This window comes from Cebus imitator, unplaced genomic scaffold (assembly GCF_001604975.1).
Source record: "Cebus imitator isolate Cc_AM_T3 unplaced genomic scaffold, Cebus_imitator-1.0 Scaffold72, whole genome shotgun sequence".
NCBI lineage: Eukaryota > Metazoa > Chordata > Mammalia > Primates > Cebidae > Cebus > Cebus imitator.
The window spans coordinates 213,729-230,875 of NW_016107387.1; the positions used below are offsets into that span (position 1 = coordinate 213,729).

Below are 17,147 nucleotides of genomic sequence, written 5' to 3' on the forward strand. Positions count from 1 at the left end.
ATAAGAAAGCAAGGAGAGAGAGTATAACAAAGAGGCAATTACCAAAATGAAATAATTAGCATAAATACAAAAAAGGAGATAACTTGATCATTATTTGATTGTATTCCTGAAAAACTCAAGAAATAATCAACTGAAAAAAAGTTTTTTAAATACCCCCAAAATCATTTATCAATATATTCACTGATCTATTTAAGTAAAACTATAAAACTCAAGAGACATAAAAGAAGACTTGTATAAATGAAGATGATGGAATGGTAAAGGTCTCAATTCATCCCCAAAGAGGCACTGAAATCTCAATTAAAATATTAGCAGAATTGAGGTAGTTATTCCAGGGATAGAGCTTCATAAATTTTTTTTGAATAGAACATTCAAACACTGGTTAATGACTTATTAAAAACTGGCAATATCTCTATCTTATGCCACTGACCAAACTACATTTCCTATCAATAATAAATTTTATTATAAAATATAAAATCATAAAAACATAGTATTAACTACACAGATAAATACCATATTTACAAAATCTTATGTGGGAAAGCTTAAACATGGTATAAAAACCAAAAACTCACAGAAAATAGCTTTGGTTACATAAAATAACTTTTGGATGTCAAAACAAAGAAAACAAGACACAAACAACATAAAACATTGATGACAGATGTATATAATGGGGTCAGATCTTTAATATGTAAAGAATCCTTACAAACAAAAAACAAAGACAAACACAGAAGAGAAGGCTGGGAGGCAAACAGGCCTTTAACAAAGGAACACAAATCACCACTCGGCATATGACAAATATAAAACCTCATCAGTATTAAGTACAAAATTAAAAACTTAAGTGCTACTTTCACACATCGAATTGCAAGTTATTTAGAAAAACGCATGATCATCTGGCATTCATTGGTGAAGATATGGTCAGGTGGCTAACATAAATTGGTACAACTTTTCTTGAGGGGAATCTGTTAATGAAAACTGAAACCTTAAAATGCAAAGGACCTCGTTAGATCCTTTGATCTAACAAGGCCACTTACGTATACTTCTAAGAAAATCATTATAGATTTAGCTTGTTTATTATACTACTATTTATTATAATAATGATAGTAAAGTGAAAACCACCTAAAACAGGAGAAATAAATAAATAAGTTAGGGTATAATTATGCAATGGCATGCTATATACCCATCAAAAACAAAGGTATACTTCAACACAGTTCACTTTGAGAAAAAAATATGTAAAAGGATATATGTAAAATAACATTACAAATCTTTATTTTTAACAGCAAGAAGAGATGACTTAAATGCCCATTAATAAGGAAATCGTTCAATAAACTAAATATATCTACACTATGGAATACTACGACCTGTACAAAAAGAAGGTAGATTTAATTATATTAGTGAGGAAGTATGAGGAAGATATAACAGTTAGGGAAGAAAGCAAATGACTAAACAAAACATGTGATACGACCCCATTGTAGTCAAACAAACGAAATAAAAACCATGCATTAATGTAAAAACTAACCTTCTTGAACATTTACTAGATAAGGCAGTGAATCATTTGCTTACGTTATTACTTACAATCATCACAATAATTCTTTCAGGTAGGATTATCCCCATTTTACAGACAAGTAAACCAAGCCTTAGAGACCTGAAAAAAAAATGTGCCTGTAACCACAAAACCAGTAAATTGTAGACCAGGGATTCCAACCCAGCCAGTCTGACTCCAGAGGATATGCTGCTAACATTAAAACACACACTATGCACAGATAAAGGCTAAAAAACTGTATAAAAAAAGCCTGGTTACTCACTGGGCACCGTGACTCATGCCTGTAATCCCAGCACTTTGGGAGGCTGAGGTGGGTGGGTCATCTGAGGTCAGGAGTTTGAAACCTGCCTAGCCAACATGGTGAAACCCATCTCTACTAAAAATACAAAAAATTGGCTGGGTGTGGTGGCAGGGTCCTATAATCCTAGCTACTCAGAAGGCTGAAGCAGGAGAATCTCTTAAAACCAGGAAGCAGATGTTGCAGTGAGCCGAGATCACACCATTGGACTCTAGCCTGGGTGACAAGAACAAAACTCCATCTCAAAAACAAAAAAAAAGCCTGGTTATTGCATGGCCTGAAGGGACTTTTTGTATATTATGTGTTTGCGCCTTCAGAAGGTGCTACTTTTAAATTTTAAAAGTCACCCAAAACAGGGTAAACACACTGACATACAAAAAGACATAAGGAGAATATAATTTTTTCAATCACAGAAGGCATTTATACTATGATCACCAATTTGTTTATAAAGCAAAAATATATAAGACACATAGAAAAAAATTTCTGGAAGAGAATATACCAAAATCTTCAAAATGTTTTTATTTTGAGATAGTGAAATTATAGGGGGATTTCAATCTTCTGTTTTTGCTTATCTGTATTTTCTACTTTTTCTAAAATACTTACTAGTCATATAATGAAAAATAATACTGTAACATTTAGTAAGTATATCATTATTAAGGTACATATTTCAAAACATAAAGTAAAATTCAAGAAATCATGGTAATTCACTCAATTCACACTCAGTGAATGCTAAAAACCCCTTCATACAAATATTTAGTAACTGAAGATTACAGTAAGTTGACTTCTTAAGCTATATAAGCGATCTAAAATGAACGTGTATCCCCCATTTCTGCTTTTTTCTTTTAATAAAAAACAGCATTCTAGGCTTCAGAAGAAAAAAAAAAATCTACCGATAGACTGTACTTCATATCAGTTCCATCAACAGCATAATCTACGGGCTCCAATAAATAATCTATTTCAGCATTCTGGTCTCAAAAAATGTGTTGCAGCTTTTCAGCACAGATGTTACTCAGGAAAAAAAGTTCTGCTTTTTACTGACCTATATTAAGTATAAACTCAGTTGTCACCAAAGCCTCTTATGATCCTAATCCAAATAAAATGTCTTTACCCCAGTGTGGTCCATGCAACAAACTCCAAAAACATATTGTAAATAGCTCAATTGGCAACAGAAGCTCAAGAGAGACATTATTCCTTCTTTATAATCTCAGCCTTACTTCCCTTCATTTAAAAAAATAAACCTTTAAATGGCATTAGCACCAGCAAACGTTTGGCCCGTATCCTGGCCTAAATGCCAAGGCAGTGGGCTGCTGCTACCTACTATCCCACAAATGAAAAATAAGTATCAGCACTATATGGCCTTTCACTTATTCTACAGTTAATTATCCTCTGTATATTATAGCTATAAACAAAAAGGAGGCAAAGAAAGAACGGCTGGTTCTACGAAAGTGATCGCTGACTCCCAGATATTTCTGCCTCGGCTATCATTAGCTATAAATGAATTGCCAGAGATGTTAAGAGTCCAAAAGAAATCAATTGACAGATATCAGGTATTTTCTCTAAAGAAAAAATCCTGCTGACTCCAAGACACATGTGACTTCAAAAGTCATAAACTAAATAGGGAAGAAAAAGGTCAGATGAGAGGGTAGGGGTCACCCAAAGGGTGCTGCTTCTTTAAATGGAATAAGCAGAAGGAAATAAGCTTTAATTCAACTAGTTTATCCAGAAACCTGGGGCATGGAATATATAAAATAATACCAGGGAAATTTACTGCCCTGGGACTTTTCCATCTGTGTGTGTAGGTAAGGCTGTTCCCTTTTCTGTGATATATCCATCTTGCTTTGCATGCCTCTCGTGTGGTCCAGATTTTGCCCAGTTGGCTTTTCCTGCTGCCAATGGTAGCGACCGGCTCCGCTGGCTCTCACTAGGTGAGTTCTCTCCACATCCCATCAGACCACTCAGTCTGGGACTGGTACTCACTGCCTGTATAACACCTACTTCGCTTTCTTGAAGTGTGGTCTAGGACCACCTGCATCAGAATCATCTGGTGTCCTCGTCAAACATGCAGATCTCTGGGTCCTGTCCCAGCCCCAGCGGATCTGAATCACTGGAAACCGTGGCCAGGAATCACCGTTTTAACAAGCACACCCTGAGAGCACATTACCATGCTGACATTTGGAAGCCAATGAGTGGATGCACACTACCCATAACAGTATGCACTACTAAATAATTTATTAATTTCTTGAGATTTCAGATATTATGTTTTAGATATCAAATTCTGCGTCTGGAATGACAATTCAGATATACAACCGTATAAGTTACATAAAAGGAAAAAAAAATACAATAGCCAGAATGAAGAAAGGCAAGATGTGGCCAAGAAAAAAGTTAACCAGTTATCATATTTGTCTCTGCTCCTAATGAAATCAGTATTATGGTAATAAACTTAAAATTATTTTAAAATGAATTATTTAACGCAGTTCATTTAAGACTCTTAAGAAGAAACAGCATCACGATTCTCTGATTTAGCAACGAGTCAATATTGACTGCCTAATTGGCAAATAACTCACCAGCCAAGCTTCTCAGGAGACCTGTAGCATTTGACTGTGCTGATCACTTCCCTTTATGAACTGGTTCTGTTATTTTGGCTTCTGTGACAGGGTCTTTTCCTGTTTTCCTCCCTCTGACCATTTACTTTCTCGCAGGGTCTATTAGATACCTTACCCAATCCTTAAAAGGGGATATACCCCGAAGTTCTGGTGACCATCAGCATGGTTGCTCTACACACTGATCCTTGGTAACGTCATTGACTACCATGACTTCACTGCCAACTCCATGCTGAACAGCCCTGGTTCTTCCAGTCTAATGTTCTCTCTGAGCTCTTGTCTTTCACGGCCACCTACCTGGATATGCCAGTAGCAACTTAAATTCCACTTATCCAATATTGCACTCATCACCTTTGCTTTAAACTCTTTCTTCCTTCCATATTCACACTCTTAGGTCTCAACACCACCGTTCATCTAGCTTTTCACTCCAGAAGCCCATAATTGTTTCTAGAGCAGGGGCAGCAAATGCCAATGGGGACAGCCAGGTACTAAATTTATTTTTTAAGAAATAGCTCTTGACATGTACTAGGCACTTCTATGTCATTTGCAACTGTTAACTCACTTAGATCAATCCTATGAAGGAAGTACTATTATTATCCCTAGTGTACAGATGGGTAAACTGAGCCCAGTGAGATTATAAAACTTGTGCAAGGTCAGTCAGCTAGCCAAAGCCAGGATTTGAATGCAGAGGAATCTGACTGCAGAAGATGGCTCACTATGCTCTCTCTCAGACAGCAGGGCAGAGTCTAGAATAATCAACAACAAAAGGGCCCACGAAGCTGGAAAATACCTGCTTCACCTCAAGGTATTCAAACTCTCTGCAGCTCCATGCCCTCAGCTCTTACTTTAAGTCTCCTTAGCAATCCACTTCATTGATCTAAGGTCCTACTCATTTGATTTCCTTAATGTCTCTCTCTCTCTCTCTCTCTCTCTCTTCCCCCTTTTTCTCTTTCCCCGCCACAGTCTCAGTTCAGACCCAAGTTGTTTCTCAGCTGACCACCGCTATTTGTCTGCCATCATTCTTGCCTCTCACCATTCTGTGCTCTCTGATAGAAGGTCAGCAAACTTTTTCTGTAAAGGCCAGATAGTAAACATTTCAGGCTTCCAGGCCATAAGATTTCTGTTGCAATTAACTCGGTCACTGCAGCATGACATATGCTCAGAAAAAGTGGGCATGGTTGTGTTCCAATAAAACTTCATTTATAAAATCAGGTGATCCTTGCTCTATAGTACTACCACAGCAGTTTTCTTAATCAAGCCTATTCCTTCTACTGAAATATATTCCAGATGGTCTCAAAGCCTTAGAGAATACGCAAAAATATAAAAGCATCAGAAGAAAACATGAGTGAATGTTTTTATAACCACAGGGTGGTGAAACATTTCTAAGCATGAAAAAAAACAAATATATAAAAGTCAAAAATCTCCATGGAGCAACGTAAAACAAAATAAAACAACAAAATACCACAAATAAAAAGACAGAATGAGAAGAAACATTTGTAATGAATATGATGTATGAACTGTTAATTTTCTTTATTTACAAAGAATTCCAAAAAGTCAGTAAGGAATGACCAAGCTACAAGAGCCTAGTAACAGAAGAAAAAACATAAATGATCAAAATAGAAAAAATATGCTAAATCTTACCAAAACTTAAATAATGAAAACTCACACAAAATCACTTTCAATGAGCAAATTGGCAAAACTGGTAAAGACTGTTTATGCAGGAGTGGGCTCCACAGAGAAAGTCGAATTCCCAAATGCTGTCGAGGGGAAGTGTAAATTATACTACCTTTTTAGAAACGTATTTCTTGTTCCACCAAAGATTTAAAGGTTTAAAGCTAGCTACTACATTTCTAAATACTGATCCTAGAGATAGACTTGCACGAGTCTGTCATGACATATACATAAAAGTTAAGCACAGAAATGCTTTTAATAGTAAAAAACCTGGAAATACCACAAATGTTTACCTGTAGAGGACTAGTTAATAACAGCAGATCCATACAATGGAATAGTATGCAGTGAATATTGTCAGCGAAAACTATACTGTCATAAGAAAATGGCAAGTTGCAAAACCTGGAAATACCACAAATGTTTACCTGTAGAGGACTAGTTAATAACGGCAGATCCATACAATGGAATAGTATGCAGTGAATATTATCAGTGAAAAGTATACTGTCATAAGAAAATGGCAAGTTGTATTTAAAGAAAATGGCAAGTTTTACACACACACACACACACACGCACACACACAGGAGTTTTTATCTAGAATGGTAGGAAAGGATATTTTCTCAGTTTAAAACATATGTTTCTGTATTATTTGAATTATTTTTTATAAGCCTATACTAATTTAATCTAAATTTTAAAACACTTAAAAGGTAAATAAGATAAAACACAAAGTGATCATATCCCTGCAAAGAAGCTTCCAGGACTTTCCATGGCTATGATCTAACTCTTTGGCCTGATATATATGTCAACATGACAACATGACCGCTGCCTAACTCTTCAATCTTAATAAGCACCTCTCCTATATGACACTCAAGTCATACTATGCTACTCATAGTCACACTGCCTTTTTGCATGTGTCAGGATAACTCAGACTTCTATGCTTTTGCAAAGACTTTTCCCTCTACTTACAATTCTCCTCATCTCCCCTGCTGAGTAAATATTCATTCACCTCATTTCCCTCCACAGGCAAAAACAACCTTAGGGGAAACAGATTATACATTAAGCAGACAATCAAATGTTTACCTATACTTATTTGGAAACTTGCAGTGTCTCCCATGTGTCAAGCATGCTGTTGGATGCTTTCTATGCATTAATAATTTGATTTAATTTTTAAATGAGCTGTTATTATTCCTGCTTTACAGTTGTGGAAATTATCTCAATAAAGTTAAGGAACTGCCCAAAGTCTCACTGGCTAATAAATATCAGAGTCAAGATCTGAACTCAACTGTGCTTGACTTTAGTAGCGTGGAGGGACAGGGAAAGGGAAAAAAGGTAGATTCGGAGGAACAGTTTGATCATTCCAGGTTACAGTATTCCTTTAACACTAACCAGGGTTGAAACAGAAGGTAATATGGAAAAACTACAGACTCGTGTAGGTTAGGAAAATCGAAAGCAATGTTTTCAGAAAGTTAGTGTGGCGACCCTGGGCAACATAAACTGCAGGGTAAGTGGGGCAGAGAACAAGAGAAAAGAACAGTTAGGAGCTGCTGCAAACACCAATGGCCTCCTGTGTTTCCAACGTAAACTAGCAGGGCAGCTTCAGAAATGAGGATGGGAAAGCGAATCTCATAGGCCTCAAAAAAGATTCTGTTAGTGACAGAAGTTAAAGATGAAGGGGAGAATGGAGAGTGAAAAGTGAAGAAGACTGGTTCTAAGGTTTCTCCTCTGATGGAAGCGAAGAATGCTCTAACTGACAGAAATGGGATGATAAGAGAGGAGAGCTAATCTGCAGGGTGGACGTGCTAAGTGATGGAGCACACAAAGAAGCTCCTGCTGTTGACAGAGGCCACATCTGATGCCTACAGGCTGAGAGGCCTCAATTTTGGGGTGGCATCACTATAAGCCTAACTTATCTACAGTCATTCTTAACATGTCAGCAGCATGACACTCAGACCACTTGTGTAAACGACAAAAGAGAAATTATTTAGAAACATGCTGATTCCTTGCTTAGCTATCACAAACGACTGAGACATGTTTTCAAGGTGATCACATAGAATTCATCTTACTGTTTTAGAGTTACATTATGTGAAGTATTACCAAGACTCTTTAGCTCCTTCACCTGTGTCTATTCATCATTTCTTCAAAAACAACTTTCTCTAAGCAAGGCTGGTCACTAAGGAGAGAAGTTGTCTAGTTACCTCCTTTTGCCCTGGATTTCAGGCTCAAGTCTCTTTAAAAAAAAAAAAAAAAAACCTCACCACTATTTCCCTGATCCCTCTCTACTTTCAAGCCTCCCTGTCTCATCTTTTCATCTGACTCCAACATTATTTACCATTTTCTGTCCTCAAAGAACCTAGCTTTATCTTATTATTCACATTATAATCAGTCTCTTTATTCTCATTTAATAATAATAAACCAGGTCTTCCCCAAGTTGCAGAATGACCCAGAACATACCTTTTAAACAGCGTTAGCCCAGAAAAAGCTATGTCAAAGTTTAGCTATATGATGGGATAATAATGATGCTTTGCCTGACTTACAGGGTGATTGTGACAACCAAATCACTTAATTATGACAATAAAATTTGGAATAGTGTGCTAGAATTAGGTTAAAAAAAAAATCTGTTTCCAAATCTCCTTTCAGGAAAAATGCACCCTACCTCCCACAGACCTGTGACAACCCCAGAGGCTCTACAAGAAGCAAAACACAGAAGTGAACTGGGAGACTCAGTGACCACTGTGGGTTCCTATCAAGCCCAGCAGTGTAATTCTTCCCATTCCAAAACTCAAGTCAACAAAACTTATTATCTTACTGCATTTTTACAGCAGGTACAAAAACACTAAAAACAAGGAGATATGCAGGATAAACATTCCATTTTAATTGCAAAGGAAAGGGTGACTATTTTAAGTACAATATTTACAATGCAATACTATTTATAATAATGTGTAAATAGAATTCAGAAAATTGAATTTCAAATCCCAATTAAATTGAAGAGAGGAAAAAATACTAAGACAGGACCTGCAGTTCCAAATTATTCTTTTTGGGTGGTACATAAAATTAGCTTTGTGTTTAACTAAAAATAAAGTTTCAAATAAGTATTCAAGAATACCAGAAAAACAAAGTACCTGTGAGTTTGATTTTGGATAGTCGAGCCAAAATTCCTGGCAAATCATCCACCTGCAGCTTCATCTCTTTCCACTGTTTTTCCTCTTTTGTCTCTTTCCCTACATTTATTGAGTCTTCAATTTCTGAGGTCGGCTCTAGTTCTATCAATTCCTTTTCATTTGGTTTTCTGGACAAAGAAAGGCTGGGTGGTGAAAGAGGTCTCATCTCATATATTTCTGCTTTGGCTTGACCTGAAGATGTTTTTTCAAGGAAAGGAGATGCTACTGGTTCTGGCTTGGGTTTTACTTGCTGGTGGTGGCTTCTGTTCAGCTGTGTGACATACTAAACAAAAAAGCACACATTCCTATAAAACCAAGGCCCCAAATGCTCTCAAATGGTTGTTTAGCAACATCTTCAATCAGTCCAACTTTTACATTATTTGAAAGCTTTTCCCACAGCTTTAATATCTGTTAATTCACCATATATTTATAGAGTGCTATGTGGAAATCACCATACTAAGAGATATGGAGAATAAAATTCAGGCCTCAGTAATGATTTTCCATTTCTGTAGTTTAGAAAAGCCTAGAAATATACGATCCTTGAAAGAAAAATAAATTTACTTGTTTATTTATCTTCTCCAGAATTGTCTCTGGAGGCTTAACATTCCAAATACAACAACAAAGTTTTCAGTAATCAAGAGCCCAGCTGGGCACAGCAGCTCACAACTGTAATCCCAGAATTCTTGAGCCAGGAGTATAGGACAAGCCTGGGCAACATTGGGAAGCCTTGTCTCTAAAAAAAAAAAAAAAAAAAAAAAAATTAGTGGGTCATGGTGGCATATGCCCACGGTCTCAGCTATTTGGGAGGCTGAGGCAGAAGGACTGTTTGAGCCTGGAAGATTGAGGCTGCAGTGAGCTGTGATCGCATCATTCTACTTGAGCCTGAACAACTCTCACATACACCAAAACAAGGCAAAAAAAGAGCCCAAGTCAACCTGTTGACTTTCCATGTTCTCAGGCTAACAGCACAGAAAGGGGCTCAGTGGTAGGGCATAATCTAGGGCTGCATGATTTTATGGCAGGCAGGATGAAGACAGAACGTGGGTTGTAGAGTCACATAGTCTCTACCACTTACTAGCCAGTTAAGTGCCTTTTCCACTACATCAGAAAGATTTGATATTACATATATTAGTCTTAATAAAGAATTACAAACTCATGAATGAAGAGTTCTACTTACATAAAAAAGGGCATTCTACATATTTGAATTTCTCCTGTAAGTATCCGCCATTATACTTGACTCCCAACTTAAAAAGCTTGATCATTTCTAGAAATGTAAATCTCATATCAATATATCGAGTTTTACTGAAATTTTAAGTTTTAAATTAAAGATGAGAGAAATGTAAAATAGGACATTAAATTACAAGTTTGCCATTTTTTCAGGCTGGCACTATGAGTTTTCAGCCATCATTTTGCTGTTCTATGACCCTTTTCCATTTAAGAAAATGGCAAATGCCCTCACCGGCAATAAATAGCAAGTTCCATATTGCCCACAAATTCATGGAGTCGACCCGATTGATGTATGTTATCACTGCCCACTATAACATGCCTAGAAAATTATAAAAGCTGTCAAATTGTTTGAATTTATGTAGAAGCACAACTGTTACAAAAGACTTTTAAATGTCCTGCTGATTTAAGAAAATAAGAGGGTAGCACTCTTAAAGCAATTATTTCTCTATTACTGATGAAGTCACAAAACTCCAAAGAATTTTAAAAGATGTAACATAACAAACAGTTCAGCTTTTCCCAATTTTGGCCAGGTCGAAATATGCCACACATTTTCAGTCTTTCTCTAAACTTAATCAATAAGTTCAGGATCATACTTTTAACCTCAAACACCAGAATTATTCTGGTTTCAGTTAAGAATAATCAAAACAAGAGATCTGGATAAATTTAAGGACGCTAAATAAAAGTTCTTTTCCAACAGTATTGCTTAAAACTTTTATTAAATAGGAATTTCTGAAGTTCCCTCATACAGAGAAAAAGGCAGAAAGTAACAGAGTAAGAATGGTCTTCTGAACATACCATGCGCCTGAGGAAGCTAAAGTGCTGAAATGTAATCCACTGCTTATTGACATTCCTGACAAGATGCAAGAACTTGTGAGGGGATTCCTGTATTGTTCTTCTCTCAAGATACCAGACACATCCTCTTACCCAACCTATAATAGAGAAAGAAGTGGAAGAAAGGTTAAATGATTCGTACCTCTTATCAAATGATGATTACACCTCCCTAGAAGCAAAGCCCGCTACTAAGTAAGTGCTACACTGTGTGATGGGTCACAGCTTTGAAATAATCCAATCCAGATTTGTGAATAATGCAATTTACCAGCCCTACTCATTGTTTAAGTCAGTCTAAGTCTTCATAAGGGCCAAGGAAAATTTTTATTTCAGGATCACTATGCTTTATTACATTACATGCTGAAATGACCACGCTACAGATCTTTTTAAGAAAATATAAAACAATCAGTTTGGTCACTTTTTCAAAAGTAGAAAATAAAAGGCACAATGTTTTAAAAATAAATGACAATAAATTGAAATATATATATATTTTAGGTTAATACTTTAACTATATAGGGTAAAACAACAAAAAGGAAGAAGAAACCGTTCTCCATAAAGTATGACTCTTATCAAACAATCTAGTTAGAAATAAGCTATTTTTGTTGTATCTAAATTTGGCTTTTAATCATTCCACTCAAACTTCTCTCAAGTATCAACAAATCCAATGCTGCCTTGGTCCTCATCCTATTCAAGCCTCTGACAACACTACAGGTTCTCCCCATGGCTTCCATGACACTGAGTGTTCCTGGTTTTCTGCATTCTGCTTCTCAGTTGCAGATGGTGTCTCTTCTTGCTATGTATGCCACTTTGAGGTAGTCATGGTCCCTCTTTCTGAACACTAAATATTGTCCCTCAGCAAAGGTAACTATAGGATAATTCTGATCTTCAAATCATTTGTAGAGTCATTGGGCCTATTTTCATCTCTTCTCTTGGTATCTCCATATGGATGGACTGCAAAATGTCTTTAAGAGCACTCTATTATCAACCACTCTACTCTGTTCCCTATTGCACATAAAATCAGTACCTATTTAAGACTTCAGGAACATCTTGAACACTCCCATTAACACTTAACAACCATCAAGTTCAATCTACTCTGAAATACAGATCAAATCTGCCCACTTCTTTCTACTTCTACTGATCATCTTACATTTATCATCTTACATTTAGACCATGGTAATGACAGTAGCATTCAAGCCAGTCATCCTGCCTTCAGTACTTCCTTTCCTTTCCAATCCATGTTCTCAGAGGCAACAGTTTTCTTCCTGCAGCCCTGAATACATATTACTCACACAACTCACCAAAGCAACACTACCCATGACCCTCCACTAAAAACACTACATATTTCACAATCTGTTCATGTTTCTGTTGTTTCCTTGTTTGCACGCCACTGTCAAATTCTCCGTCTTTTTCAACTACTCTATCACTTTATGCTGTGTGGTATAACACTTCTTCATGCAAATTGTTCCCATCATCTAATTTTTTAGTTCCTTGATGGCAAGAATTCTTTACTCACCACCTTTATACAACAGCACGCAGAGCACTTTCATATAATAAGGAAATAATGTTTGATGACTAGATAGCCCACATAGCACACCTGGACTGTGGGAAGGAGAACTATCACAATCCCAAAAAATACATGACAATTTGCTTAGACTGGAGAAAAATCACTTCTTCATTGAAATTATAGTCTCAAACCTGAGTTAATTATGACATGTTTGTTTCCCATAAACATGAAACTGTGTTTGCCTTGGAATCATCTTAGAAAATAACTCTGAAGATTAAGTGGGGGGGGATCACCTGAGGTCAGGAGTTCAAGACCAGCCTGACCAACATTGTGAAACCCCATCTCTACTAAATACAAAAAAATTAGCCAGGCATGGTGGGGCATGCCTGTAATCCCAGCTCTTGGGAGGCTGAGGCAGGAGAATCGCTTGAACCCAAGAGGTGGAGGCTGCAGTGAGCTGAGATTGCCAGGCAACAAGAGTGAAACTCCATCTCAAAAAAAAAGAAAAATTAAGTGGGTCAAACTGATATTTTACAGACTGGTAGTAGGAAGAAAAAACAGCTAGGAAACTGACATTTCATTTAGTTAAAACATGTCACATTTCTACGAATCGGTGCCTAGAAACTGAAAGACATTTCAGCCCTGTGTAAATAAACGTGAGTTTGAAGATACACAAAGATTATAATAGACACATCAAAATTCTGGAAGCATGTGACCATATCTATTATTCACCAACAACACTGGTTCCTGATTTTAGGACTTTTAAAATTAGGTAAGAAGACAAGTAGCTAAAAAATGCTGACATGTTTTATTTTTTGAGATGCAGTCTCACTCTGTTACCCAGGCTGGAGTGCAGTGGCAGGATCTCAGCTCACTACAACCTCTGCCTCCTGTGTTCAAGCTATTCCCCTGCCTGAGTTTCCTGAGTAACTGGGGTTACAGGCACACATCATCGCACTTGGCTAATTTTTTAAAAATTTAATTTTATGTTTATTTTTTGTATTTTTAGTAGAGAGGATGTTTCACCAAGTTGGCCAAGCTGTCTTGAACTCCTGACCTCAAGTGATTCACCTGCCTTGGCCTCCCAAAGTGCTGAGATTACAGGTGTGAGCCACTGCACCCAGCCAGTGATGACAGTTTTTAAATGGCTATAAAATACTTAGAACTTTTAGAAGGCAAATCAGGCATGATACTACTCCATCACTAACACTGTCCCAGTTTACCTTCTCTGTCACCTTGTCCCACCGTGCTGCTTTTCCATCAAGCTCTCTTAGTAAATCTTCCAAGTGGATCATAGGAAGTTAAATAGGCCACTTACTAGCATAGTTTTTGGCAATTGTGTTCATAGCTTCAGGGAGTAAGCTGTCTATTAATTCCTTCTATACCACCACTGCAAAGACTGATCCAGCAACAAACTATGTGGGTCATATGCAGCCCACCTACTGGAACTGGAGAAGTCATAGCAGTCAAGCAGAATTGACCTATAGCTGACAATATAGAACGGAAAGGCAAAAAAACAGCTAATCTGAAGGATGCATGCTGGAAAAACCTCCACACAGAGGAGAAATTTCGAGCATTAGGAAAAGATGAGTTCTCTGGGAATGTGTACCCAGGATCAGGATCAAAGAACATTCACAGTCAGGGATAGTAGAATGTAACAAGTGATTCAAAAAAGAATCACAGGCCTTTAAAAAACAACAACTTTTCATTATGGAAAATCACATGTGAAAAAGCAGAAGAGTACCATGATCTCCCATTACTTATGCCCCAGCTTCATCAATTCCCAAATCCTAGCCAATCCTGTTTCATCTATACTGCCTCTCCACTTTACAAACTAAATAGGACTTCTGAAAGCACCTAGTTCAATGATGTCATTTTACAGATGAATAAACTCAATTCCAGAAAAGTCAAACAAACTGCCCTGGGATCACACAGACCAGAAAAGAGCCATAAAATAACATTATAAGACAGAAGAAAGCAATGTCATGGAGTCACAGTGTCAACATCACCAGATGGTGCAGAGAGCTTGCGTGTGGTAGGTGGCAAGTGAAAAAAGTTTCTGGGATGTAATCAGAAGGCAGTCCCTGGCTTCTCTTTTCTGGCCTCTAATATGAACCATGGGCATCATATTCCTCATACAACCATTAGTTACCATCTAAAATACTGGGGCAAGACAATTCCTAACATCCTCTTTAATATGTCCAAGGGGACAAATTTCACCCATCCACAAATAACTACTGAGAGCAAACAATGTACAGTAAGTACTGTTCTGGGCACTGGAAACACAGAGGTAACCCAGAGATGACCACTGTCCCTGCCATCACCAGGTTTATATTCTAGTTGGGAAAAACAAATAATAAACGAGTATATAAATAAAAAAGTACAGACTGTGCTAACCATAATTTAAGAAATAAATGGAATGATGTGAAAAGAAGGAGGTAGGGGGGCCTAATTTACATATAAAGTGGTCTCTATACAGGCCTTCCTGAAAAGGTGACATTTGAGCTGAGACATTACCAAGAGTCCAGGAAGAGCATTCCAGCTTCAATATACATTTGTCACAAGTTCCTTCGAGTGAAAGGATTATATTAAGGACCACTCAGGCGGTACAATGACAAAAGTCTGAGGGGGACTATGATCCGCTGTCTGCAACTGTCATCATCATCACCGTTGTCATTATGACCCTTTATATTGGAACAAGGCTTCTGAGTGGAAGCAAAGTACTTTCCTTGTCATTGCAAGCCAGTGGCTAGGAGCTGAGGTTCTGATAAGCCAAGGGGATTATGGACCCCCAAGGTTCTACTCTGCCCTCTCCTCCAGCTTCTGCTACCTGAAAGCTGAAAGAAGCACTAGACACCGATCTTCCGCAGAAGCCGGATGGAGGAGGCGGTGTGGACCACCAGAGCCACAGCGCAAGACTGGACCCTAGTTCCGCGGCTTCTTCACTTCAAGCTACTCCAGAGGTCATTTCTCCACTGCACGGGTGGCCAGCCAACCTCGCCAAGGGCTCCCCAAGGTTGCAGCCAGCCGGAACCACGGTCTCGGACGCAGCAATAAGAGAAGAATATCCCCCAAGGTCGTGCCCAAGGCGGGTACAGTACCTGTCAGGAGACGTGAAGAGACAGTGTGCGGAGATGCGGCCATAATTCACCAGTCTGGCCGCTCCCCGGGAACCCCGTGTCCTCTCTCCTCACCGGCTGCTGGGCGCCGCCATCTTCCTTCCCCGCCCCCTGTGGGAGTAGAGACGCTTCCTGGCCGTCACTTCCGGCGGGCGGGCTCCCGGAGGAGACGGGGTGGCTGGAGGTGATCCGTAAGGACCCGCGGTAGTGTGGCGGGCTGAAAGGTCTGAGGCTTGAAGGACTTCCGGGAACCACGAAGCACAGCGTGCCTCCGTTGTCATGAAGAAAAAGCCGCGTGCGGACGATTCGCCTGCGCGCTTGCAGCTCCCAGACTTTGACAGACGTCCTCCGTTGACCGGGTGAGGCGGGCAGGGCTGGGCTGCGGAATCCTCGCGGGCAATTTAAAGTTACAGCGCCCGGGCGCTGTGGCTCACAGCTGCAATCCCAGTGCTTAGGGAGGCCGAGGCGGGAGGATCGCTTGAGCCTGGGAGCTCGAGACCAGCCTGGGCAACAAAGCGAGACCCCATCTCTACAAAAATGTGAAAATTAGCTGGGTGTGTTGGCGCTTGCCTGTGGTCCCAGCTACCCAAGAGGCTGAAGTGGGAGGATGGCTTGAGCCTGGGAGATTGAGGCTGCAGTGACTGTGTCACTGCACTGCAGCCTGGGCGACACCGTGAGAACTTGTCTCTAAAAATAAATTTTAAAATAAAAATAAAGTTACAGTTAGGACGCTTCCCAGTGACAGGAGCATCATGAGGAAATGGTTCTGGTGGCGATGCTTCCACCTCCCCGTCTGGTCAGTTACAGTTTACCATAATCTCTATCAAATGAGAGCCCAGATGAACTCGAGGTTACTAACCCTTGAACCACACTAAAGGAACTGAATCATCCAGATATCTCCAGATGAAGGAGGTGTGTGGAGAGGTTCAGATTTGGTGCTCTGGAGTGAAATCCGTATTCTAGTTCTGGCCTTGTAACCTTGTTTGAGCAAATTACGTAAGTCCTCTGAACCTCTGTTATCTAGCAATACAATGGGGTAATAATAGTACATCTTTTAAAAGGTGGTTGAGAAAATTAGATAAATGTCTGTCATATGGGTAGCCAGGCACCTACGAGGTACAGGCACTAATAGATTATTACCTGTGTTATCATAAGCGTTGTGATTACCAGGGCAGATCTCAGCATCCCTCAACCCCTCAATCTTTTCAGAT

The 17,147-nt window shown here is 38.8% G+C and overlaps 1 protein-coding gene across 1 annotated transcript in view; it reads right to left on the reverse strand.

Annotated features, from left to right (window-relative positions):
• The window catches only part of LOC108306453 (protoheme IX farnesyltransferase, mitochondrial), a 127,846-nt gene extending 111,777 nt beyond the window's left edge, over nucleotides 1-16,069 (reverse strand). Inside the window, exons 1-3 of the mRNA XM_017531380.2 lie at nucleotides 15,919-16,069; nucleotides 11,281-11,414; nucleotides 9,220-9,541 (exon numbers count right to left, since the gene is read on the reverse strand). Coding sequence (XP_017386869.1) covers nucleotides 9,220-9,541; nucleotides 11,281-11,414; nucleotides 15,919-15,961 — 499 coding nt within the window. The 5' untranslated portion in view covers nucleotides 15,962-16,069. The remainder of the gene's footprint in view (nucleotides 1-9,219; nucleotides 9,542-11,280; nucleotides 11,415-15,918) is intronic.
• Nucleotides 16,070-17,147: the final 1,078 nt, after the last annotated feature.